The sequence below is a fragment of the Bos grunniens genome, chromosome 2 (genome assembly GCF_055505025.1).
Source record: "Bos grunniens cultivar Pamir isolate PY7600 chromosome 2, Bosgru_T2T1.0, whole genome shotgun sequence".
Classification (NCBI taxonomy): Eukaryota; Metazoa; Chordata; class Mammalia; order Artiodactyla; family Bovidae; genus Bos; species Bos grunniens.
The window spans coordinates 32,133,053-32,157,460 of NC_141166.1; the positions used below are offsets into that span (position 1 = coordinate 32,133,053).

General features: G+C 51.7%; 1 protein-coding gene and 1 long non-coding RNA gene across 4 annotated transcripts; both read left to right on the top strand.

The window, feature by feature from the left end:
- Positions 1-280: 280 nt before the first annotated feature.
- IGFBP5 (insulin like growth factor binding protein 5) lies at positions 281-23,990 on the top strand. 3 transcript variants are annotated; one of them, XM_086341047.1, is made up of 4 exons: positions 281-1,416; positions 16,295-16,524; positions 16,771-16,941; positions 19,363-23,990. In XM_086341047.1, the coding sequence occupies exons 1-4, from the start codon at positions 1,083-1,085 to the stop codon at positions 19,492-19,494; spliced, it is 867 nt and encodes a 288-aa protein (XP_086197173.1). In that variant the 5' UTR covers positions 281-1,082; the 3' UTR covers positions 19,495-23,990. The 3 variants fall into 3 exon arrangements, with proteins under 3 accessions (XP_086197173.1, XP_086197182.1, XP_086197193.1); XM_086341056.1 differs by having other exon boundaries at positions 16,822-16,941; XM_086341067.1 differs by lacking the exon at positions 281-1,416 and adding an exon at positions 16,007-16,130.
- Positions 1,444-15,991, top strand: LOC147377871 (uncharacterized). Its single transcript, XR_015142237.1, has 2 exons — positions 1,444-13,619; positions 14,373-15,991. It is a non-coding gene; the product is annotated as an uncharacterized LOC147377871 (long non-coding RNA).
- Positions 23,991-24,408: the final 418 nt, after the last annotated feature.

Here is a 24,408-nt window from a genome sequence, read left to right on the forward strand (position 1 = left end):
ACCCCCACCTCCTCTCTGGGCAGCTCCAGCCCTGTTCCCCGCCCCCGCTCCCCCATCCCCTCACCACTTTCTTCCATTCTAGGGAGAGGAGGGAGCTGTTCAGGCAGCGAAGGGGAGCCCCCGTGTGTCTAGAAGGCCTCTCCCCACCCCCACCCCGTGTGAGCTTGTACTCCTTGGCATACTTGCCTGGGTTGGGTGTTGGGGAGCTCAAATTGCAGCTACAAACTGGCTGCCAGCCAGGGGCCGTCTATTTAAAAGCGCCGGCTCAACCCGAGCCCGTAGTCTCTTTGGAAACTTCTGCCGGGGGGAAAAGAGCTAGGAAAGAGCTGCAAAGCGGTGTGGGTTTTTTCCTTTTTTTTTTTCCCCCCTCCTCTTTACTACCCTCTCCTCCGTTTGCACCTTTCTTCGGGCTTCACGTAGAATCTGCGAATTTCGAAAAGGTGCTAGCAGAGTGGGAGAAAAGAGGTGTTAGGGGGTTTGGTGTGTTTTTTCTTTTTTTTTTTTTTAATTTCTTGATTTCCACATTTTTCCCCCGCCTTCGCGGCTGCAGCCGCCGCCTCTTACCTGTTCCGCAGCAGCCGCGCGCCGCTGGCAGCTGAGGGTTAGAAAGGAGCAGGGTGTACTTTGAGATCTTAAAAATTCTGAAGAAGAAATCTATTTTTCTCCCGCAACCCCCCCCCCCCCCACCTGCCTCTCCTCCACAGCCTCCGAGCTCTTTTTTCCGGTGGTTGTTTGGGGGTGAACCATTTTTGGCTTCCCTGCCGCAATTCTGACCAGGTCAGACTCGTGGGGAGAGGGATTTGTTTCTCCAGCCTCCGATTCCTCTGCGTGCACCTGGCGCTGCTCCCTTTCCCCCTACCTGTTGCAAGTCTGTAATCTTTGCAATTCAGACTTGCTTGCAGGCACTCCAGCCCTCCATCGCTCCCTACATTTTGCAATTGTCCCCGGGAGGGCACCTGCTCTACCTGCCAGAAATTTTTTTCAAAAAAGAACAACACTGCTCCGCGTGCCCTCCTGGCCCCTTTCTCCCTGCACTCTCGCGCTCCTGCCCCGCCCCAGGTAAAGGGGGAGACTCGGAGAAGATGGTGCTCACCGCGGTCCTCCTTCTTCTGGCCGCCTGTGCGGGATCGGCCCAGGGTCTGGGCTCCTTCGTGCACTGCGAGCCCTGCGACGAGAAAGCCCTCTCCATGTGCCCCCCCAGCCCCCTGGGCTGCGAGCTGGTCAAGGAGCCGGGCTGCGGCTGCTGCATGACCTGCGCCCTGGCCGAGGGGCAGTCGTGCGGCGTCTACACTGAGCGCTGCGCCCAGGGGCTGCGTTGCCTCCCCCGGCAGGACGAGGAGAAGCCGCTGCACGCCCTGCTGCACGGCCGCGGGGTTTGCCTGAACGAAAAGAGCTACCGCGAGCAAGCCAAGATCGGTGAGCGCGCTCCGTGTGCCAGGCAGCTACACGGCGCACGGGCGGGGTGGTGGGGGGTGGGGGGGGGCACGGGACAGGCTGGCCCCGCGCGCTCTGCCCAGCAAGTGGCTTAGAGCCGGGGTGCTGGCCGGGAGGAGGGCGGGGAGGGTCCCTGCACTTCGGAATCGGAGCCCCAGCCGATCCTGCTACCCCGGGGGTCGGTCTAGCCGAGCCTCTCCGGGTTTTCGCTCCTTCTCCTCGTCCCTACCCCCACCTTCTTCACCCCACCCCTCCCCCCTCGACTAAACGGTGACTCTGAGCTCCTATTTCTTCTCTAGATGCAAATCCTCAGGTACTCAATCTCCAGTCCGAAAGTGTGCATCTTACGTGAACAATTCCCTCTTCACCACCCCCAATATGTTGTAGGTTTTGTTTGTTTTTTTCTGAACTTGAAAAAAAATGCCTTTTGTTAAAATATTGCTTCAACTGGGGACCTGGAGAGAGAGGCGTTACCGGTTTTCGGTGCTAATTCTACCTTTGTCCCTCCCAGCCCCCTACCCCCCTACCAGTCCCTCCTTGACGTTTCTATTCTCCTACCCCGCCCCCACACACACTCGGGCGCACACGCACACTCACGTGCACACATAACACACGCACGCACGCACCCTTGGTAGCTCTTGCCTTTGGGGCGGGGGCTTTGATGCCCCTCCCACGTGCACACTCATTGCTCTTGACTTGATATGATTGACTGGTCGTCTGTAAAACATACTGAAATGCAAAATATCTCTTTTTCCTCCCAGGAAAGGAGAGGTGACTTTGGGCAAGCTCAGAGGCGGCGGGGAGGTGGAGTAAGTCGGGGGTGGGGAGAGTGAAGGAAAGGAATAGGAAAGGTGGGCTTGATGTTCCAGGGCTGGGTGTTCCTGAATCGAACTCCTTTCCCCTGCTCCTATTCAGATTTTACCTAGGAAGAAAGGTAGATAAAGGGCTGGGAAACAAGAAGAGATGTGAAATTCAGACACTGCAGCTTCCCCACCAGTGCTAATCCCCCACCCTGTCACGTCGCCCCTCGAGCTCTCAAACCAGATCACAAGTGGGTGTGGTGTAAATGGAAGAGGGGCCCTGGAAACGCAGAATGCAAAATCAAGGGGGCGGAGACGGAAAAGCCACGCACCAGGCGCCTCCCCTCCACCTCCACGTAGCCCCGCCCCCGGGTTGCCCCGCCCCCAAATTCTCAGTGCTGGGGTTTAAAAGGTTGACAGAGCTGCTTGTTCAATTGAAACAGTTCGGCTTCCTCTTGGAAAGTTACTTGATTTTAATTTTTTTTTTAAGTTTAATGAACTGTACACAAAAGTCTGGGTTCTGAGCATTGGTCCTCCCCCATAGGAGTTAAGACTTGGCTAAATTGTGTTTATTCTGTACGGTATTTTCTTCCTGGAACAATGCCCTTCCCTCCTATCTCCGTCCATTACGAGCACCCCAACATGAGTTGTCTTAACTGCAAACTACAGACACTCTCATGTAGGAAAGGAGTGCGTCTGCGGTTGAGAAGAGAGGTACGAGAGCTTTCCTGGGCTCGACGTGGATTCCCGCAAATCCTGCAGGTTTTGTCTGTCCAGCTTTGCAAGAGGTAGCATTTCTCCAGTTTACGGCCAGCAAAAAAGGGAGAGAGGGCAATGTGCAGGCCCCGGAGGCCCCCGAGGACGGTTGGTGAAGTTATTTTTATTAAGAGCCAATTTTCAAAGGCGGCCCCGCCCCCCTCCCACCCCCCCACCCCCACTCCCACCCCCCGCCTTCATCTTGTGAGATGTGGTGTGGAAAACCTTAGCACGGGCACCGAGGGGGGAAAAGGCATGAATCGATTTCCTGGCTTGGGAGAGAGAGCTCTGGGTAACAATCCGGTCACAGCGAAAGTATGCAAGGTATCGCTTGGCCGCATTCTGGCCCCACTTTTATTTGCCCAGCCGTGTGGTTGGTGTGATGTGGTTGGTGTGGAGGGTGAGCGCGCGCAATTGCTGGGAGAGCAAACTGGCGCATCCAACTTTCCAATTCAATCCCAACCCCTCCCCGCCGCCCCCCTCCCCAACACACACACAAGGGCTATTGTCCCAAGCAAGATGAGATGCCCTTTAGACTTCTCTGCAGCCCCTTCCTCAGCCCCCACCTTCAAAGTGCCTTGAAGCACGGAGGGGCCTCCCTCCTCCCCCCACCCCATCCCAACCCCTCTGAAAGACTCCACCTCGCCTAAAGCAGGTGCCTCATCCTCTCTGGTGGCTGGATGGCTGCCCTTGACCGGTAGCTGGAACTGATGCCTTCCTCCCGGACAGATGAGATGGGAGTGGGCCCTCCTGGCTGGAGTTTTTCAGTTTGGGTGGGTCTCCCAAAAGTTGGAGATGGTGCAGCGACAGGACTTAAAGAGAGGAAAACGAACAGAGAAGAGGGAGGAGAGTGTCCGCTCCTTTGGCCAAAATTGCTGCCCCGCCCCCCCACCGACTTCCCACCGCCACGCCTCTCTACCAATAACGAGCAGTGTGAGCTGGAATTTGCCCCTTCCGATGTAGATTTAGAGACAGACATAGATGATATATGTATATATACACATATAACCAAAAATATGTGTATAGAGAGATAGATGTAGGGTTTTTCAACAACAACAAAGCCCATTTCTAGAATCAGAAATGGGGAGCAAAGGAGAGAGAGATGGCTAGCCGCCAAAGCTTGTGGGAGGAAGAGCGCAGGGCCGGCGGGGACTGGTGTTTTGCTAGGCGCGTTGCTGGGCAACGGGAGAGGGAGTCCGCCTGCGAGCCGGGTCCTGGGAGCGCTCTGGGCCCTGCATTTTATTTTGGCCAGTTCAGGGGCAGAGATAGATATAGAAACAGAGGGCGGTGTGTATGAGGGCTGGAGCTATTTATTGGACCAAGCTCAATAAATATGGGTGAGCTGGGTCGAGTCCGGGGAAGGACCGAGCTTTACTCTGGCATTCTTTGGAGAAGGAGCCTTGTGGCTTTACTGGCCCGCATACTTTACCCGGGTCTGGAAGATCTCTCTTGTGCTTGTGAGACATTAAGTTTGGGATACAGGGAGAAGTGGGTGCTGGGTTTCAGTTCTGTCATTGAGAAATAAGAGAGAGGGGAAGAGCAGAAAATATGCTTCTCGGAAAGAAAGAAAAATTACCTAAATAAAATTGCATTCAGCCTTTGCTTCTTTGAGGGGTTTGGCCCTCCATCACCCTGGCTTCCATTCCCAGCCTAGTCCAAATGCCCTGTTGAAATCAAGTTCCAGGGTTAGGTTTATTGGCCAAATTTGTGTCTGGATTGAACAAGATCATGGAAAACTGAAGGAGCCAGATTCCTTTCCTACCCGTATCCCCTCCCTTTGAAACAAGTCTTTGAGAGGCTGGCTGTGCCCTGAGCCAACCAAAATGGGAACTGGGAAGACAAGAAGAGGGCTCTTTTAACTTGACTTTTCTTTCCTCCCCTCTCCTCTCCCTTCCTCCTCTTTCTGCTGTGTCAGCTCAGACTGGAAGAGCAAACACAGTTGGCCACAGTGAGAGTTCATTTTTTTTCCATTTCTCTTTTTCTCCCCCCTACTTTCTTATCCCTCCCTCCCATCCCACCCCCTTCTCTATCCCACCCCTTTCTCTATCCCACCCCCTTCTCCATCCCCCAACTCCAAGACACCCCCAGGGGGCTTGGCTTTTCAATCAGAGCAGCTGTGCTGGTCCTGGGGCTCAGGGTTGGATTTGAGCAGGCAGGTGGGCTTGCAGCTGCAGAGGGAGGACCGGGCTGACCTAGGAGCCAGGGGTCACTAGAAGGTTACAACAAAGAGCATGGGAGCAGGAATCCCCACAAAAACCTCCGTCCCATTAAGGCGGGGAAGGCGGGAGGAGCTAGCAGGACAGGAAGCTGATTTTTGTCTAAAGCTTTTACTTTGTACTTGAGCGATGTATTTAAAACTCTGGGTTATTTAATGTATGGAAAACAAAATTTCGGAGAAGGGACCACCACACTCCAGGCCCACTGCCTGCAGAAACTGGAAGAACATTGTAAACAGATCAGGTACCTATGAGGTCCCACGGGAAGCGGAAGTGAAAAGCAGAGAATGGCTGCCATGACATGGATGCTATCTGGTGGGGTTTTGTTTGCACGTCTGTTTTGCATTTTTACTATGGTAGGTCCAGAAGTTACCATCCCCAGAGACCGTCCTTCAATTGTAACCTGGAAATATGTTTTCCAAAACAGTAAGATTTATTACATATCTGCAAAAATAAATAAGCAAATAAAAAAACAAAAACAGTTCTAAGCTTTCACTCCCCTCTCCCTCTATCCACAGAATTCCCCATTCTTGTTTCCAGCTCCAATTCTTTCCATGGTTTCTGTTATGATGTCTTTTTCTTCTTCTTCAATATAAATCCAAAGAAGTGACTGGGAATCTTTATCAGAGGTGAAGTAGCCCTTCCTGCCTGGCCACTCAGCTTAGCTAGGTTTGAGTGTCTCTCCAGGAATTGTCTGGGTATTGGCCAAAGAATGCTACAGCTGGAAGGGACCTGCCATGATCGCAGCATCTTGGCAGTCAGGCCCTCATTTTACAGATAAGGACGCTGAAGCCCAAAGTACAAGTCACGAGCCTAGAATTAGGTGCAGGGTTAGAGGCAGAGGCAGATCCAGGGCTAGAACTCAGTCTTAGAATCTTGTTGAGCCTAGCCTCCTAGTCCTAGTTCTGCTCTCCCTGGCTTTCTACCATAAGTCCCTGGGGCTCTGGCCTGGGCCTGGTCTAACCTGCAATGAGGCCTTTGGCAAATATTACCCAATGCTGTCATCTCATAACAGGAGGGGCAGAGGGGGCATGATATGAAGATGAAATAAGAGCTCAGAACTGGAAGTGCTCCGTTTGAGGAGAAGCAAAGTGGCCCCAAGGTGGAGAAAGCAGTACCCCTTTATTTTCAGCCTTGTTCTGTTCCATCCCTTTTTCTGCATGGTCTTACAGGCAAGGCTGGCTTAGGCGAGTGATTTGGTGTGGGATGGGGGGGGCGGGGCAAGGAGGGTGGAAAGGGGTTTGTTCAGCCCAGACTTCAGGCCCCATGTGCCAAACCTCATTTTCTGAATGACAGGAAGCTGTCCTGATGTGGGCAGGCAGGCAGGCAGGCCCTCACTGCCCCTTGGCTGAGCAGCAATCCACAGTCTCTAAGGAGCCCTCGGCATAGAAGTGGCCGGCTTCCCGTGATAACCAGCCTCCTCCAGCACGAGCTTCCACAGAGCGGAGCAGCAGGGTGTTGAGATCCGAGCTGGGGTGGGGTTAGGTGGGATGAGGGAGTGATTGGGGGATTTTCACATCGTAAACAAAGAGAGAAAACCACATGCCACAAAAGTTGATAAGAAAGACAGAGAGAGAGGATCGCCAGGGTTTTTAACAGTCAAAGCCCTTTTCGAAGGGAGAGGAGAGGTCCAGATTATAGCTGGAAGCCTCCAGTTGACCTGAGGAGTTGTTGAGCGCCATCCTCACACACCTTGGAGGCTGTGGCAGCTGCTCCCTTGGGGGATTCCCAAGAAGGAGGCAGATAAGATAAAACCCTCTTCCCAATGGGTTAGACCACCAAGGAAGTCCTGGAAGGGGTTCTAAAATAAATGTGCATGCTCAGTCGTGTTGGACTCTGTGACCCCCATGGACAGAGTAGCCTGGCAGGCTACAGTCCATAGGATTTCCCAGGCAAGAATACTGGAGTGGTTTCGCATTTCCTTCTCCAGGGGATCTTCCCGACCCAGGGATCGAACCCAAATCTCCTGCATCAGCAGGCAGATTTTTTTACCACTGACCCACCTGAAGCCCCTTAAAATAAATAGGTAATCTCTTTTTTTTTTTCCTTCTTGGTGGGATCTTCCAGGACCAGGGACCGAACTTGTGTCTCCTGCATTGGCAGGCAGACTCTTTACCACTGAGGCACCAGAGAAGCCCCAGGTTATCTCATTTTTGATCCCCATCCTAAACCATCAGAGACCAGCCCTTCTCTTGCCAAATCCTGAAGCAAGATCCAAACTGAATTTGCTCTCAGAATCCAGCCCCATGTGCCCTATTCTGACTTGCAGTGATGTTCTGTGTGGGTCCTCGTCATCCTGAACTGTGTAGATTGTACCAGTAAAGCTGTACTGAGCATGCTCCCCAGTCTCCCTGTCCCTCAGGGAAGATGTCTCTCATTCCAGACCCTTCAGAGCAGCACTGTCCAACTGAAGTACAATATAAGCCACATACAAATGTCATTTCAAGCTTTCTAACAGCCACATTTTTAAAACAGGTAAAAAGAAATAGGTGAAATTTAATTGTATATCTTTTCGATATATCCACAATAATATTCATATAGATTCAAAATAAGCCATTCTAATAAGCTATTTTAATAAGCCATTTAATAAGCCATTCTAATGAACCACCTGACGCGAAGAACTGACTCATTTGAAAAAACCCTGATGCTGGGAAAGATTGAAGGCAGGAGGAGAAGGGGACGACAGAGGATGAGATGGTTGGGACTCAACAGACATGAGTTTGAGTAAACTCTGGGAGTTGGTGATGGACAGGGAGGCCTGGCACGCTGCAGTCCATGGGGTCACAAAGAGTCAGACACAACTGAGCGACTAAACTGAACCGAAATGAATGAGCTATTTTACATTGTCTTTCATATTGTCTTTGAAATCTGAGGTGTATTTTACATTTAGAGCACATCAAAGTTCAAACACTGAATTTTCATTGGGAAGAGTTGATCTGTATTTTTAGGTTTCATAAGATTTATAGTTGAAAAAGTAGATTCATATATCTGAGTTGTCCCAAACATATTCACAACTTTTCCAATAACCAAAGGTATTGGTTGTCTAATTTAAATTAATTTAAATAAAATAAATCTTAAAATTCAGTCCCACTGGCCACATAAGTGAAGTGAAGTGAAGTGAAGTGTTAGTCATTCAGTCGTGTCTCGCTCTTTTTGAGCCCATGGACTGGAGCCTGCCAGGCTTCTCTGCCCATGGAATTCTCCAGGCAAGCATGCTGGAGTGGGTAGCCATTCCCTTCTCCAGGGGATCTCCCCAACCCAAGGGTCAAACATGGGTCTCCCACATTGCAGGCAGATTCTTTACTGTCTGAGCTACCAGGGAAGCCCTAGTGTCAAAAATCACATTGGCTAGTGGGTACCTAACCAGACAGGGCAAAGGCCACCAGCAAGCCCCTCCCACAGCTGTGAAGGGAACCTGTCTCCGCTCTCTGCTCCTGCTCCAACAGAGTCAAAAAGGAAAAGAGTCTGAGCTTCAATTGCCAAAAAGGACATTGTTTGACTCCTAGCAAGTCTCTCTTAGGAGGACCTGGCCTGGGGTCGGGGCGGGGCGGTGGGATCGTCGACAAGAGTCCAAACAATCTGCTCCCTGCCGCCCCCTTCTGGTCATGCAGGGCTTTCCAGGGAATTTGGCTAAATTGTGCTGTTCTGAATGGGCCGTGATGAGTCACCAGTGGGAGTGTGGCCAGATCGGAGAAATGGCCCCTCACTTCCTCCCTCTCATTATCTCCCCTTACCCCATTGAAAGGCTGCTCCCCACCTCACTCCTCCATTACCTTCTGGTGTGCATTGTTGTTGTTCAGTCACTAAGTCGTCTCTGACTCTTTGTGACCCCAGGGACTACAGCATGCCAGGCTTCCCGGGGGGTGTGTATAGGGAACAGATACATTTTTACTGAGCATGCTCCACCTTCCCCAAGTCTAGAGACCTGGTTAGAGATACTCACGCTGAGTGTTGTGCATAAGTATGTATTTCTCATGTGTAAATTTATCACCAGCTGCTGCCCAGGGATCAAGAAATGTATACCAGAGTCACGGCCCTGCATCCTAGTTCATCCTCAGGGAGAAAAAGTGAGGAGGATCCTTTCTTTTACCTAGAGGATGTGTGAGTGGGACCCCATTCTCTCATTCTAGGGAAGGGTCACCAACCTGACACTTGCCACATCTGCACTGTGAAAGGCGGTAGGTCAGCTTTTCTCTCTCCATCTTTAGGGAAGGAGACCTGGTGCCTTAACGCAGCATGAAGGAATGAGGTTACACAAGGGACGAACTTCCAGGCAGTGTTCTCTAAGTGGAAACTGCTTCTCAGAAGCACTTGGGTAAAGTTCCTCTCACTTGGGGCTGGCAACCTAGACTCCCCGGGGACGAGGGTAGAGCCATTGCTTCCCAGCAGACCTTTCTGCAGTCCAAGGCGCCTGAGACCTTGTGATCTACAAGCAGACACCTGTCAGCCAGTATCACAGCAACCAGATTTTTAGTTGATGATGGAAACAGGGGAGGTGGGAGGCAACAGAGTCCTTACAACGGCAGATACCTGTACTGAGAGCTCACTAGCATGTAACAACTCATGGAATCCTCATAACCCTATGAAGAGGGGGCTGTTGTCATCCTCCCCATAAGTCAAATGAGAAGACTAAGGCAAGGAGAGGGGAGGAAGCAACTAAGAGAGGGCAAAATACACCTGCACCAGGATTTAGTGAAGCACTGTTAGCAGCCCCATCTTCCACTCAAGAAGGGAGACTGACAGTCAAGGGCTGGTGGTCCAACTCCTGATTCTGTTTATCTGCTTTGCTGTAGTTGTCTTTATTTCTCTGCTCAGGTTAGAGATGTTGGTTTTCCTGGCCTGAAATGGAGAGGGGGATGTAAAGGAGCTAAGAGGGATAAGCCTATTGCTCTCAAGGTCCAGTCACTGACTCTCTGAACCTGCTCCCCACCTTGGCCATGTACCCCAAGTCAGCAAGACTCCCTCTGCAGGTCTATTTGCAGCTCCTCCCTAGGTGCAACTGGTTCCTTTGGATGACAGTTATATGGATTTCTTTTCCTCTTGCAAAGTCCATGCTCCTTCCCTTTTTAGCCCATAATTCAGGTGAAGAAAGAGCCCAGAATATGCATGTCTGTTACTGACCACAAAGGAAAAGAAAACAATTTTCCAGGAAAGACTGGGGCAAAGTGGGCCCTGGTCAGGGATGTCATGGGCAGGGCTGGGCATGGTGCAGCTCCCCTAGGAGGCTTCATGGCCCTCCCTACGGTCCCTGTCCCTTTTTCTTATGCAGAGACACACAATGTAACTCAGTCTCTTGGCATCTGCAGCTGGGAAACGGTCAGACTTCAGGAGGCTGAGACATGTCTCACACTTTTTTCAATAGTGAACAGTTGATCCCTCATTTTCCCAGAAGCCTCATGTTGTAGCAAAGAGCAGGAGGCTGCAGGTTGGCTAGGAAACAGGGCAAAGTGGGGAGGAAGTACGGAGCATCCAGCCATTCCCAGGCACGGATCAGGGCCCTCCGACGAGCTGTCCGGTGGAATTTTCTGCAGTGAAGGAAGTGTTCTCAATTATTGCTGTCCAACACGGAAGCCACCAGCCACGTGTGGCTATCGAGCACTTGAAATGTGCCTCAAGCAACTGAGAAGCTGAATTTGTAATCTGACTTAATATTTATTCTTTTCAATAGACGCATGTGGCTGCTGGTTATCATATTCAACAGCACAGTCTTAGACCAAAGAAGCCCAGTAAATGTAGGGGACCCTACTTCTTCCTGCTCTTAAGGCCCACATCTCTGCCCCTTGTTCCCTCTGTAGTAAATTCCTGTGTTTAAAGGCAGGTCTGTGGGTGACATGACCCCCCAGGGCATCCACTTAGCTCCAACATGTCGCAGCTTGCAGAATGGCCGCTAGACCTGCACTTTGTCCCATGAGCCAATTCACGCATCTCTCCATAAAGATGGAGTACTTTACTGAAGTATCAGATTCTTTACTGAAGACTATGTGCTGGAGAGGCTAAGATGAATGACAAAGTTCTGCCCTTAAGACATTGACTGTCTGAATTCCACAGAGGGAGCTAGAATGAGAGCCGGTGGAAACCCAGCTCCCCTTTTCATTCCTGGCAGAGAAATTCTGGGTGAATCCCTCTTGCCTTCTGGCAAGAAAAAGAGACTCTTCCTCTCCCGGGTCCAGGTGGCCTGGCAAAGCCCTACATCCTTCCTGCACTGCGAGTTCCAAGTACGCCACAGCTTCTTCAATTTCTGTAAGCAAAGTCACAATATCGGATCCATCCGTTTTTCTCTAGTTTTGACTATTAAGTCAAGATAGCGTGGGAAACAACCACCAGGCTGGGCCCAGGCTGTTAATGGTGCCAGGGTAGAACTAAGAGCCCCAGGGTAGAAAGTTCGATTGTAGTTTCAGTTATAGCAGCAGGTCTCCATGGTGGGCTTGTAGAGGGAAGATGCATCGGCACTTGTGCTGTGAGGAGTAGTGCTCTCCCCCAACTGGGGATGCGTCTGAGTCTGCAGCAGCTGGGCCTGCACCCAGACACCCTCAACATTCACTGGGGAAATTCTCTGGTGGTCCAGTGGTTAGGACTCAGCATTTTTACTGCCAGGGCCTGGGTTCAGTCCCTGGTTGGGGAACCAAGATTCCACAAGCTGCACAGCAAAAAAAAAAAAAAAAAAAGAAGGTTCACTGGGACACGAGGATGACACAGTCCTCAAGCAGCTTCTCGCATTGCCAAGGGTGGTGCCTCAGTGCATGTTGTTGTATCAGTATGAATGGGCAGCATCTTAGGATGAAGCAGAAACTGAGTTGGCTGCCCTAACACGGCAGGGCTGGGACCATCAGAGAGCCAGCTGGCAAGACTAGGGGCAGAACAGAGCAGATAATCAGAACTCAGCCTAAAGATAACTATCAGGATGCTGTGAGAGCCCTTGCTTTCTTAAGACACTGAATTAAAGGGTCCTGTCTCCACAGCTTCCCAGAGAAGGGGACAACAGTGAACGCTCGCTGCAGAATCCTTTCAAAAGGACAGGTAGAGATAGGAAGGGAAGTCCTAGATCTGCTTCCCTTCTTTACCTCATCATTATGCTTGCATTGTTGACTAAGGAAACAGCCGGGGTTTACACACTGATGGCCTTGTCCCCTCCCCGCCATCCCTGGCCTCACGTAGGTCCTTCCCAGTCTATGCACGTCCATCTTCCTGACTCTAAATGCATGCTGAGAGGGGAAGGCTGGGGTGGTGGTCAGAGAAGTAAGAGAAGGAGACCACAAAAAGTTCCAGATTTTAAAACCGCTTACGGTTCCTACAAGGAAGCCTGTTCTGCAGCCATCAGTCTCCTCCGCCACCTACTGGCCATATGCAGGTACTGACCTGCCAGTCTACTGAGTTCCAGAACCTACGGCATTGTTAAGTACCTGAGAGACTGCTATTCACGTGCAGTGCAACTTCACCAGGAAGTCCTAAATCCTTTTGCAACCCTGACTCATTTTCTTTTGATGAAACAGCTCAGGAGCTGCCAGTCTACTTGCGCCTTCTTGAGTTATCTAAAATTTAAACCCTTCCAAAATTGCAAGCCTATTTATGACTCGGCCACACAGCAGCTGAGTAGGACTAGCTGGCTCTGGCATCCCAGCTCCAGTCTTACTTTCCAGCCCTTTAATATTCCAGGCTCCTGCCCTGGCTCCAATCCAACTTTCCGCTGTCTCTCTGGAACCTACAGGTGACCACAAGACCCTGATTAGTATCTGATACTTGACTCTCCCGCTGCCTAAGTAATAGGTCCCATGGGGTTAAGTGGCACCAAAACCTGGGAGGCACATCAAAACTTTAAGCCTGCCCTTCAGAAGCAGCCAAAGAGACTGCAAACTGGGGAGGGAACCCTGCCTTGGTGAAGCCAGGGGGAGGACAGAGGTTTGCAAACATATCTGGAGTTCCTTGGAGAATGGCAACCCATTCCAGTATTCTTGCCTGGAGAATCCCCATGGACAGAAGAGCCTGGTGAGCCACAGTCCATGGGATCAAAAAGAGTCAGACATGACTGAGCGACTAACACAGAAAAGGTACAAGAATCTACGTTTTGTTCCCCGGTATTGTCCTTGCTTAGTCTCAAGGCTAACACCTTCACAGGAAAGACGAGAGAGGCCTCAGTAAACTGCCCTAAAGTTTCCTGAACTGTTGTGAACAGCCCATCCTCCTCCCAGGAAAGGTGACTCCAGGTTCAGGGCAGCCCACAGCACTTCTTGAAGATCCTAAAATATGAAGAGTCTTGAGAAGAGCTGCCGATGGTGGGGTGGGGGGTGGGGGGCATTAGCCAATGTACTTGCACGACCACCAAAGCCAGAGCCAGAAGCTCCATAAGGGAAGGTGCAACGGCATCTGGAGGATGACACCCTCTGACCAAAGGGAGACAACAGGTGGCCAGAGGACGGTGAGTGGCACCCTCCCCCCAGATGTCTTTCAGAACTAGAAAGAGCACCACTGGGATGGAAGCATGTACTTGTGGCCCCAGGGGAAAGCTCACCCTTCTTCCACGCACTGGTCAGCACCCGGTTGTCTGGCCCTACTTCCCCTCCCTTCATCTGGTTACAATCTTGACTGGGGAAGGGGTGGCCGTGCACCCCCACAATGCTCCCAACCTTTCAATGGCAACCACCTCTTGCCGTCTCCCCTACCGCACCACTCAGGTGACAGTCAGGATGCTTGGTGATGTCCAGGGAGACTGAGTGACGTGTCAGGTCACTCAGTAAGATGGGAACAGGCCATGGTCAGCTTTTCCTCTCCTCACCTACTTCTTCCAGATCAGAGCCTCAGGTTTGGGCCTGAGTTACTAGATAACAGAGCCCTAATCTTTCACTTTGTACGGAGTCCCCCAAATCAGCTTGTTGCACCCTGCCTCCTACCCCCATTGCAGCTCATCCCACTACCAAGAAAAGCTGGTTTATGCCACAACCTCACTCTGTCAGCTAATCCCCAGAGGGCTCCATTCTACGGACCCAGTGCATCACCGTGTTAGTTCATCATCCCAGCGGGTTTTGATAAAGTAGAGGCAGAGCCCAGGGCAGGACATGGTGGGAAGAGGGAGTGAAAGGCCAGAAGGGGACAGACATCCTGGTGCTGGGCTCTCTTCGGGGAGAGCCTGCCCACTCTTTTGCCGTGTGTCTCCTCCCACCTTCTTCTCCAGAAACTACTTCTCTTCTTCTCCTGTGGATAAATACCCAGATCAGCCAACCACCCAGAACACTGCACACCTCTGGAGGCTTCTTTAGGGCGGGGAGCTTCCCTAAAGGGGCATAAATGCTGGACATCCATTCGATTAAATCTGACAAACCCTGAGCCCAGAGACAAACGGGTGCTCAGGTGCTTTCTGCCACCTGCCATCCTGACCAGGTGAGGCCAGGTCTCCAAATGCCTCCCTCAACACACACCTGGAACTTCCCCTGGGCTGAGAACTCCTGCCCTGGGGATATGCAACTGTCTTCTCACCAAACTGCTCCCTCTCCACACCTCTTCTCGCCTCCTGGGGAGCCCAGTAAGAGGAGGATTTCCCTTCATCCCTGGTGGCTCAAATGGTAAAGAACCTGCCTACAATGCAGGAGACTGGGGTTCGATCCCTAGGTCAGGAAGATCCCCTGGAGAAGGGAATGGCTGCCCACTCCAGTATCCTTGCCTGGAGAATCCCATGGACAGAGGCGCCTGGCGGGCTACAGTCCACAGGGTCACAAAGAGTAACTAACACTTTCACTTTCCAGGGCCACTCCAAAGCCCAATTTTCTTTTTCCAGAATTGAGAAAGAAAAGAAAGCAGGGAAGACAGGGCTCCCTGCCCCCGCCCATCCTGCCCTGCACCTGCTCTGGCCCTGGGCATCCTGGCCATGCCCTGCCCACCTGGGAAGAGCAATCCGGGTCTGGTCGGGGTCAGGGAGCTGAGAGGAGGGACCCAGGGGAGGGTGCCTGTGAGAGGAGAATTTCATGGAAATCTGTGGACCAAGAAAAAGCCAAAGGCTGGGGGGGTGAGGGGTGGAATTAAAAGACCGACAAATAAATGAACAAAGTCCTAGTTCTTTAAAGGTCATAAGTCAGCTAAGTATAGACTGTCACCAAGTCACTGCTATATATAACCACTCCAGCCCCAGCCAGCTGTCTGCCTCTCTTGGCCGGGAGCTGTTATGTCCCAGGTCACAGAGCTCAGCGCCAGCTCTGATCAGGGAGCAAGGCCTCAGGCTTCCATGCCCCTACCCCCACCCGCCTGCACTGATCCCCTCCGGATCCCACATTTCTGGCTCTCCGGGGTCCCTTCCTCCTGTTTCTCCTATGATTTCCTCCCCACACCCTGCAAGTCCAGACACCCCAGGGCCCTCCTGCCCTCGGTTCCCCAAATGCAGATGTATCTCAACTCCAGCAGTTCCAAAAGCAGGCAGATCTCACTAGAGGATGGACTTGGCCTCTTGTCCACGCCCTGGCAACTCCTCTTCCTCTGACAGCCTCGACCTCCAGATGGTGTTCTTACACCTCAGCCCCACCTCCAGCCACTTCCCCCATCTATTTAGCCAGCTCCCCACCCACCACCACCAGACAGGGCCTTCCCTGGTGGCTCAGGTGGTAAACAATCTGCCCACAATGCAAGACACTTGGGTTCAATCCCTAGGTTGGAAAGATCCCCTGGAGAAGGGAATGGCTAACACACTCCAGTATTCTTGTCTGGAGAATTCCACAAACAGAAAAACCTGGCAGGTTACAATCCCTGGGGTCACAAAGAGTCGGAAGGACTGAGCGACTAACTTCCATTTCTACTTCCCAGCAAACAAGTCCCTTCCCTGCCCCCAGACTTCCCTCTTCCTCCTGCGTCACTTCCCTCCTTGTATCAGCTTGACTTTCCCAGCACTCTCCTACTCCACGAAGTCACCCTTACCTTGCTCTACTGGACTTCCCACCACTCACAGGCGTGTTGGCTCGTATCCTGATTCTCATTCCCCTTTCCCCAGTTTGGGCAGCCCTGTCGGGGTGCAGAGAGCCTGTCTCCTTGCTCCAAAGGTTGGAGTTCTGGGATCCACACGGTTGGCTCTCAGCTGGCAGACGCTAATCCTCCATCCGCTTCTCCCCACAGAAAGAGACTCCCGTGAGCACGAGGAGCCCACCACCTCCGAGATGGCAGAGGAGACCTACTCACCCAAGATCTTCCGGCCCAAGCACACCCGCATCTCCGAACTGAAGGCCGAGGCTGTGAAGAAGGACCGCAGAAAGAAGCTGACCCAGTCCAAGTTCGTGGGAGGAGCTGAGAACACTGCCCATCCCCGGGTCATCTCCGCGCCTGAGATGAGACAGGAATCTGAGCAGGTGAGGCTCAAGGACCCTCTCTCCATCTCCCTCTGTATCCGCACCCTCAGTCTCTGCCACCTGCAGCTTTTAACCTGGCCCCCAGCTATCTAAATGAGCATGTGTGGTAGCACTTTATACGCCCAGGGGTAATGGCAGGGGAGGCAGAGGAAGACCTTGGGTAGCACCTAATCTCGACAAAAGGTGGTGACTTTCCGTGCAGACCCTTGACCCACACACCTCGGCCACTGCATTCTGCACGTCTAGGTGACTCCCTGGGGTCTGGCCACGCCTCTCACGCCTCCGATCCGCACACAGGGGCCCTGCCGCAGGCACATGGAGGCGTCCCTGCAGGAGCTCAAAGCCAGCCCGCGCATGGTGCCCCGCGCCGTGTACCTGCCCAACTGTGACCGCAAAGGGTTCTACAAGAGAAAGCAGGTAGGTGAAGCTCCTTCTCTATAAGAGAAAGCAGGTCCATCCAGTGCCCCCAGCTCTGCTTACTGAAGAGACTGTACACCTGTACAGCACTGTAGATCAACTCGACTCCAGTAAAACTTGGGGAAAAAAAAAAGAAAGAAAGCCGGCATGCCCCATCCCATATCCCATGTTCAGGGCATGCACGCTAAGTCGCTTCGGTCGTGTCCCACTCTGTGCAACCCTGTGGACCCCATGCCCGCCAGGGCCCTCAGTCCATGGGATTCTCCAGGCAAGAATACTGGAGTGGGTTGCCACGCCCTCCTCCATGATGGAACCTGAGTCTCTTATGTCTCCTGCACTGCAGGTGTGTTCTTTACCACTGACGCCACCAAATCTCCACCTCTAAATGCCTGGATTTCTGTACTGTCCCAAAACACTAGTACCCTTTCTTCCCACAATCATGACTGACCCCATTCCCGCTTACCCTGTAATCTACTCATGTTTTAATGAGTCACCATAGGTACATGAGTCCATCTAAAAGGAAACTTTCTATCACTGTCTCACAGCCTGTGCTATGTATGTTATTTTCTGATACACTTCCATAAATATATGGGGCTTCCCAGGTCGTGCTAGTGGCAAAGAACCCACCTGCCAATACAGGAGACGCAAGAGACATGGGTTGGATCCCCGGGTCAGGAAGATCCCCTGGAGGAGAGTATGGCAACCCACTACAGTATTCTTGCCTGGAGAATCCCATGGACAGAGAAGCCTGACAGGCTACAGTCCATGGGGTCGCAAAGAGTCAGATATGACTGAAGCGACCTAGCATGCACACACGCATGACTAAAATATGTTTTTACCATGTACCTCGTGAAATAATTTTGTGACCCATTCACAGCCAGGCTACCCTTTGTTAACCAGTCATCTAAGCTTGTTAAGGAGTACACAGTAGGGCATCAGCAGCACACGGATTGCTGGGTCCCACCCCAGAGTTTCTGATCGGTAGGTCTGGGGTGGACTCTGAGAACTTGGGTTTTCAACAAGTTCCCCCCTGGGTGACTCAGATGCTCCATAAAGTCACCCAGCATCTAAGTTCCCTTAGATGGTGGTGTAAGGGATAAGGAATCCACCTGCCACTGAAGGAGACACAGGTTCAATCCCTAGGTCAGAAAGATCCCCTAAAGAAAGCAATGGCATCCCACTCCAGTATTCTTGCCTGGGAAATCCCATGGACAGTGCAGCTTTATGGGCTACAGTCCATGGGGTCACAAAGAGTCAGACACGACTTAGTGACTAAACAACGACAACATCTAAGTTAGGAATCAAGAGCCAGGCAACTTTGGGTGAGTCCTTGGGTGTCCTGCTTACTAGCTGTGTCCTCTTACCCCAGTCAGTTAATGTCTCTGGCTCCAGTTCCTTGTGTAAAATGGAGAATAATTGTATCTGTTGTTCTCACATGATTATGAGGAATAATGAACTCATCTTTGCAAAGCACTTAGAACAGTGTCTACAGTATAGTTAAGTGTTAAGTGGTGTCTTGTATATGGTACAGCTACACAAGTGATGCCTTTAATTACTATTACTATTATTTAATGGGCTTCCCTCATAACTCAGTCAGTAAAGAAAATGAAAGTGAAAATCACTCAGTCGTGTCTGACTCTTTGCAACCCCAGGGACTATACAGTCCATGGAATTCTCCAGGCCAGAATACTGGAGTGGGTAGCCTTTTCCTTCTCCAGGGGATCTTCCCAACCCAGGGATTAAACCCAGGTCTCCCACATTGCAGGTGGATTCTTTACCAGCTGAGCTCCAAGGGAAACCAGATATGTCGGTAAAGAATCTGCCTGCATTGCAGGAGACCTGGGTTTGATTTCTAGGTCGGGAAGATCCCCTGGAGAAGAAAATGGCAACCCACTCTAATATTCTTGCCTGGAGAATCCCATGGACAGAGGAACAAGAGTCAGACACAACTTAGTGACTCAACCACCACCACGTTATTTAAGAATTTAATTTATTATCACTATCATCGTCATGATCATGATCAGGTTATGTCGCTCTCTGGAGAATACCAAGTTGGAGAAATAAACCAACTTGTTTTGGGTGACACAAGACAGAGTTGCAAGAGCTAGTCAAGGACAGACCGCCTAAATGACACCTTTCCCCGGGTTGTCCCATGCAGTGCAGACACCAGAGCCCCAAGGGGTGGGTGTTGATGTTGTTCAGTCGCTAAGTCATCACGCCACGCACTGCAGCACGCTAGGCTCCCTGTCCTTAACCATCTCCCAGAGTCTGCTCAAGTTCATGTCCATTGAGTCAGTGATACAGTGCCCTCAACTCTTTGGGGATGAGAGTCTATCTTGGGGCAGGGAAGGCAAAGGGTCAGGGAGGAGCAGAGCCTCAGGGTACAGCCATGCTCACGGCCTGTCCCTCTCCCCACCCCAGTGCAAACCTTCCCGTGGCCGCAAGCGTGGCATCTGCTGGTGCGTGGACAAGTACGGGATGAAGCTGCCGGGCATGGAGTACGTGGACGGGGACTTTCAGTGCCACACCTTCGACAGCAGCAATGTTGAGTGACGCGTCCCCTCCCCGTCTTTCCCTCACCCCATCCCACCCCCAGCCCCGACTCCAGCCAGCGCCTCCCTCCACCCCAGGACGCCACTCATTTCATCTCATGTAAGGGAAAAAAAAAATACATATATCTATCTATTTGAGGAAACTGAGGACCTCGGAATCTCTGGCAAGGTCGCAACTTTGAAAACGGCAACAACAGAGATGTGAAAAGCTAAGGAGACCCCCCCTTTTAAAAAAAAGGTTTTCTTTTTGAGGCAAGTTGAATGAACAAGGGGAGCAAGAGAGGAAGAACAAGAGAAAGAGAAGGGAGGAAAGCAGACGTGTGTAAGAGAGGGGAGGATGAGTAGTCACGAGGAGGAGAAACAGAGCTTGGGCCAGAAGCATCCATCTTTACATCCAGCCCTGGCCCGAGTGGGGAAGCCGTCTGGGCAGGAGCAGGTGCGGCCCTGGGTGTGGCCTTTGATGCCACACTTGGAATTTGCCCAGCTCGGATGGGTCACAGGGGGAGAGAGAAACAGACAGCAGGCGTCAGTGCCTCTCCTGGATCAATCTCCTCCTGCAGCCAGCAGCTCACACGGCTCAAACCCTGTCCTTGCTCTCTTCCCACCTCGGCGCTGTGTTCTCTCTCCCTCCAATTTACAAAGACAAAGATGCATTCCATCCTTCTCAACACAAGGCAGATTCATAACTGAGTGATACTAGATGGTAGGTGTTCCTAAAGCAGATCCATGAATATGAAGTATGTGTGCATATTTCACTCCCCTTGCAGACTCAGAAATCAATCCACACTCTGATAGTGGGAAGACATGTGCTTCCAGGGTGGCTAAAACTCAGCGCCGAATGAAGTCTGTGGTTTCAGCCCTTCATTGCATCCAATTCACAGCTAACGCAGCCTTTGTGGGGGAGGATAGGCTGAAAAAAAAGTGGGCTTGTATTTATCTACAAGGCTCCATATAGTCATATATAGGCATATAAGTCTATTTTCTTTCTTTTTTTTTTTTTTTTTACCCCTTTCTTCCTTCCTTTCTGTCAAAGGTTTGCATTAACTTTTCCAAGTAGTTCCTCTGGGGGCATTGAAGAGCATCCTTATTCTGGGGAAACCAAGAAAACCCATGTTCTTCTAACACAACCCATAAAACCAGTTTTGCCTGCATCCCATGAGCAGCAGCAAACTCAGCCCTCTGTGGGACACTGTGTTGGATTTTTTTTTCATGATTTCCCATGTGCACGTGTGTTCATGTACCACCAAGCCAGGTCGGTGACCACACCCAACAGTGCACCTACCAAGCTCCCAGGACGTCACATTCACCTTTAGACCCTTGGGAAGTTACTGTCTCTGGACCCTACACCCAGAGAACCCAATCGGTCCAATCTCAACCCCCTGGTCCTGCCCAGCTTTTTTATTTCATCTGGACAGACCCTGCATTTGGAAAGCCTCCCTCAGCCTTCATGCTGGCAGAGCAGGAGAGAGACTGAAATGAGAGATGGCAAAGAGGGAGATGGAGGTGAAAAGTGTAAATACGGGGAAACAATAAAAGTGATTGTTCAGGCCAGAGTAGATGGAGAGAAGGGCAGACAGCTGGAGAGACAGAGGGCTGACTGCCCCATCCTAGCTTTGGAGCAAAGCAAAAAGAAGAGGGGACAAAGCCAAGAGACACTTCCCTGGGTCCCCACCTGATAAGCCCTCTGGGATTTAAGAAGGAGAGAGGTTTAAGAAGAAGAAAAGGAAACAGGTTGTAAGAGAGAAATGAGTTTAACCTAGCCCTGTGAGCCAGAGAAGGTGAGGAACTTTCCAGAGAAGGACAGGAACAAGGATAAGCAGAGGCCGTGGTTTGCAAGGGACAAGTCTACGAGCTCACCTGCCCACCTTCACCCTGCAGTAAGGGACGGAGGCTGGAGAGGCTTTCAAGCTCTTGGTCTTACCCTGGCCTGTTGCAGCTTCCTTCCTGGGGTGGGAAATGGCAGAAAGGCGCAGGACAAGCAGTGAATGGATGCTTTGGGGCAGCCAAGATTCTGAACCAAGAAAACTCCCATTGTCCACTGATTCCCCCCACCCCTGCAACAAATGGGCAGCCCTGATGGAGAACTCTGGCCAGGAGACGGGGCTTGGACACAGCAAAGGACACCCTCTCTCGCTGTGAACGCAGCTCACTCCACTCTTCCCCAACGACATGACACCGTGGAGACTACTCCAGCATCGAGCTTGGGGACAGTGAAGAGGGGCAGCTAAGGAGCAGAAACGTTTTAGCTGGTGGCAAGCCTGCAGCCCTGGGATTCGGTAGGGGAGTGTCCCCTGCTCCCCCAGAGTGGACAGTCGGCTGGAATGGGAGAGGCATCGATCTCCACTGGACAGGGGCCTGATGGGGATGGCAGTGAGGACTTCCTTGACGTGCTGTGTGTCCAGGTGGCCCCTCCCTGTGCCACTGTCCCCAAACCCGCGACCCACACTTCAACGTCTTAGGCCAGTATCGTCAGCCTTTCCCACTTCACTCTTCTCTCCGCCCATCCTTTCTCTGGATCTTCAGCAGTCGCCTAAACTGGGATTGCCATGTGGATACTGGGGTGCCATTCCCCCTAAGAAAAGACTGAGCCAGGAATTTGCAGACCCCACCCCACCACCTCCCCCCAAGGCCTGGACCCAGTTCCTGGTTCCTGAGAGGGGGCTGTCTTTTCCTCCCGCTGTTTACTGGACTTTGAAGGGGCCTCAGCTCCTTCCATGGGCTCTTTGCAGTCAGCCACAAGGTGGGGGGCTAGGGCCTGCTTTAACGCAACCCCTGTCTTCAGATCTCCAGAGCTCACACTGACAACCCCAAATCTGTGAGTCTCTCTCTACTGCTTGCAGAGGGGGCGGGGAGACTCTGATCCTCTGGCCACTCCATACAGGATGCTGGACCTTCAGGCAGAGCCCAGGGTGGGAGTCCAGGGGGAGGGAATCATTGAGGAAAGTGAGGCCTCTCTGGGCAGGATGGTGAGCAGGCAGGTGTGGCAAGCTGCCAGCTGTGAAGTTCCAAGCAGGGACCTTCTTGACCCCCGGCTCCCTGTTGGCCACTGCTCACCCAGAGGCCTCAGGCTCCAGGTTTTCTGTGGCCTCAAATCTAAACATTGGCCTACAGTGCCAACAGGAGGTCTCTTCCCATCTCCCTTTGACTCAGGCCTCACTCTAGCAGAGGAGACCGTCTCCACCACTGCGGCCAGGTGACTGAGGGGGTCCCAGCCAGGACTGAGCCCCTGCCCCACCTCAACCCGGGGAAAGCAGGCGGTCTGGGACAGAAGAGACTTGGAAGTTTCTCAGACAGCCAGGCCTGGAGAGACAGGCCTGGAGACATTCAGCCCCAACTCGGAGAATAACGGGAGGCCCTGCGTGGTCCCACCTCCTGTCTCCTCACCATTTTCCCATCACCACCTCTGTGGTCTCTATGGTAACCCAGTGGGGCCAACCTCCCCTGGGGAAGCGGGCCTGGACCACCACTCTCCCACTGCCCAGTTCGTCAGCAGCCGCAGGGCTACCATGCGGCCACCAAGCCCCCCCTCCATGTGGGGCAGTGCCCCACCTCCATCCACTCAGCCCCTACAAGGGCTCCAGCTCAGATGGGAATTGCAGAGAGGAGTGGGCCAAGGAGAAGCAATGCCCGGTCTTGGAGAAGACACAGTTGGCTTCCTAGATTGAGGAGGCTGTATTTTGAGAGGTGGTTGTATGGGCGTTGTACTGTCTTTGTTTTTAAAACCACTAAAGTGCAAGACTTATTTTGCACTTTTCTCTACTTTTTTTTTCTTGTAGGTTTTTGGTGTCTTTTTTTAAGCATCCTTTCTTGGTTCCCTAATGGAGTATATAGTTTAGCCATTTCCACAGACTCTGGCCTCCTCTCTAACTTTTTTGGATGGAGGAAAGGGGAGGTGGGGGGCAGCCGCTGTGCACCCATTCACCCCACCTCTCTGGTCCCCGGCCACCAGCCCTAGTCCCAGACCGTCCACAACCACCACCAATCACACAGTAGCCCACACGGATAGACAGTTGTCAGACAAGATTCCTTCAGATTCCGAGTTGCCTACCGGTTTGTTTGTTTGTTTTTAGACAGCAATAATCACAGCACATATTACTGTAGTTCTTTATAGTTTGACATACATACATACCATAGTGCTATTCTCTCCTCTTTTTTTGTTTTTGACTTTCCTGTTTTTAAATAAATGCTCATAATCTTTACTGGTGAAAAGGATGAAAAAAAAATTAACCAGCAAACGAAACTTGTTTGTGGAAAGAAAAAAAAAAACGAAAAAGCGGGGGGGAAACAATCGCTGAATGTGGACGAGCTCACCTCCTGTTTAGTGTTTTGTACCTAAGGAAATAAAACAAAACGAAAAACCCCTGAGGATCTCACGTTTTATTAAAAGAAGTGAAGATTGCTGTATACTATTTATTCAACTTATAATTTATGTTACTCCTCGATCTTTGTCTTTTATCGTGACAAAGCATTTATTTAATAAAGTTATGCATTCAGTTAGCCTGCCTCAGCTTCCTCCTCGGGCCCAGGGAAGGTAGGCGAAGGGAGAGAGGACAAGGAGAAAAAGAAGGGACCAGTGGAGGCAGGATGCAGGCCTGCACCCTCCAGAGGCGCCCCCGGCCCTCCCTCCCACCTGGCACTCCGGTGCCCCCTTCTCTAGCTCTTCAAAACCTTTGCAGTGAGTACACACGGCATTAAGAGGGCCAGTGGTCCTGCGGGGTCAGCTGCTGGTACCACTCGGGCTATTACCATTATTACCACTTAAGCTTAGCTCCTGCTGCTAAAGAAAGTCATCTTATTATTTATTTATTGGCTTCGCTGGGTGTTTGCTACATCGCAAAGGCTTTCTCAAGGTTTCTTTAGTGGCGGCACACGGGTTTAGTTGCCTCTGGCATATGGGATCTTAGTTTCCGGACCA

What these genes read in the sequence shown, in the direction of transcription:
- IGFBP5 (XM_086341047.1), top strand. Translation starts at nt 1,083, where the DNA reads ATGGTGCTCACCGCGGTCCTCCTTCTTCTGGCCGCCTGTGCGGGATCG. An exon ending in TGAGACAGGAATCTGAGCAG is followed by an intron (nt 16,525 to 16,770) that starts GTGAGGCTCAAG and finishes CTGCACGTCTAG; the next exon opens with GTGACTCCCTGGGGTCTGGC. An exon ending in GGTTCTACAAGAGAAAGCAG is followed by an intron (nt 16,942 to 19,362) that starts GTAGGTGAAGCT and finishes TCCCCACCCCAG; the next exon opens with TGCAAACCTTCCCGTGGCCG.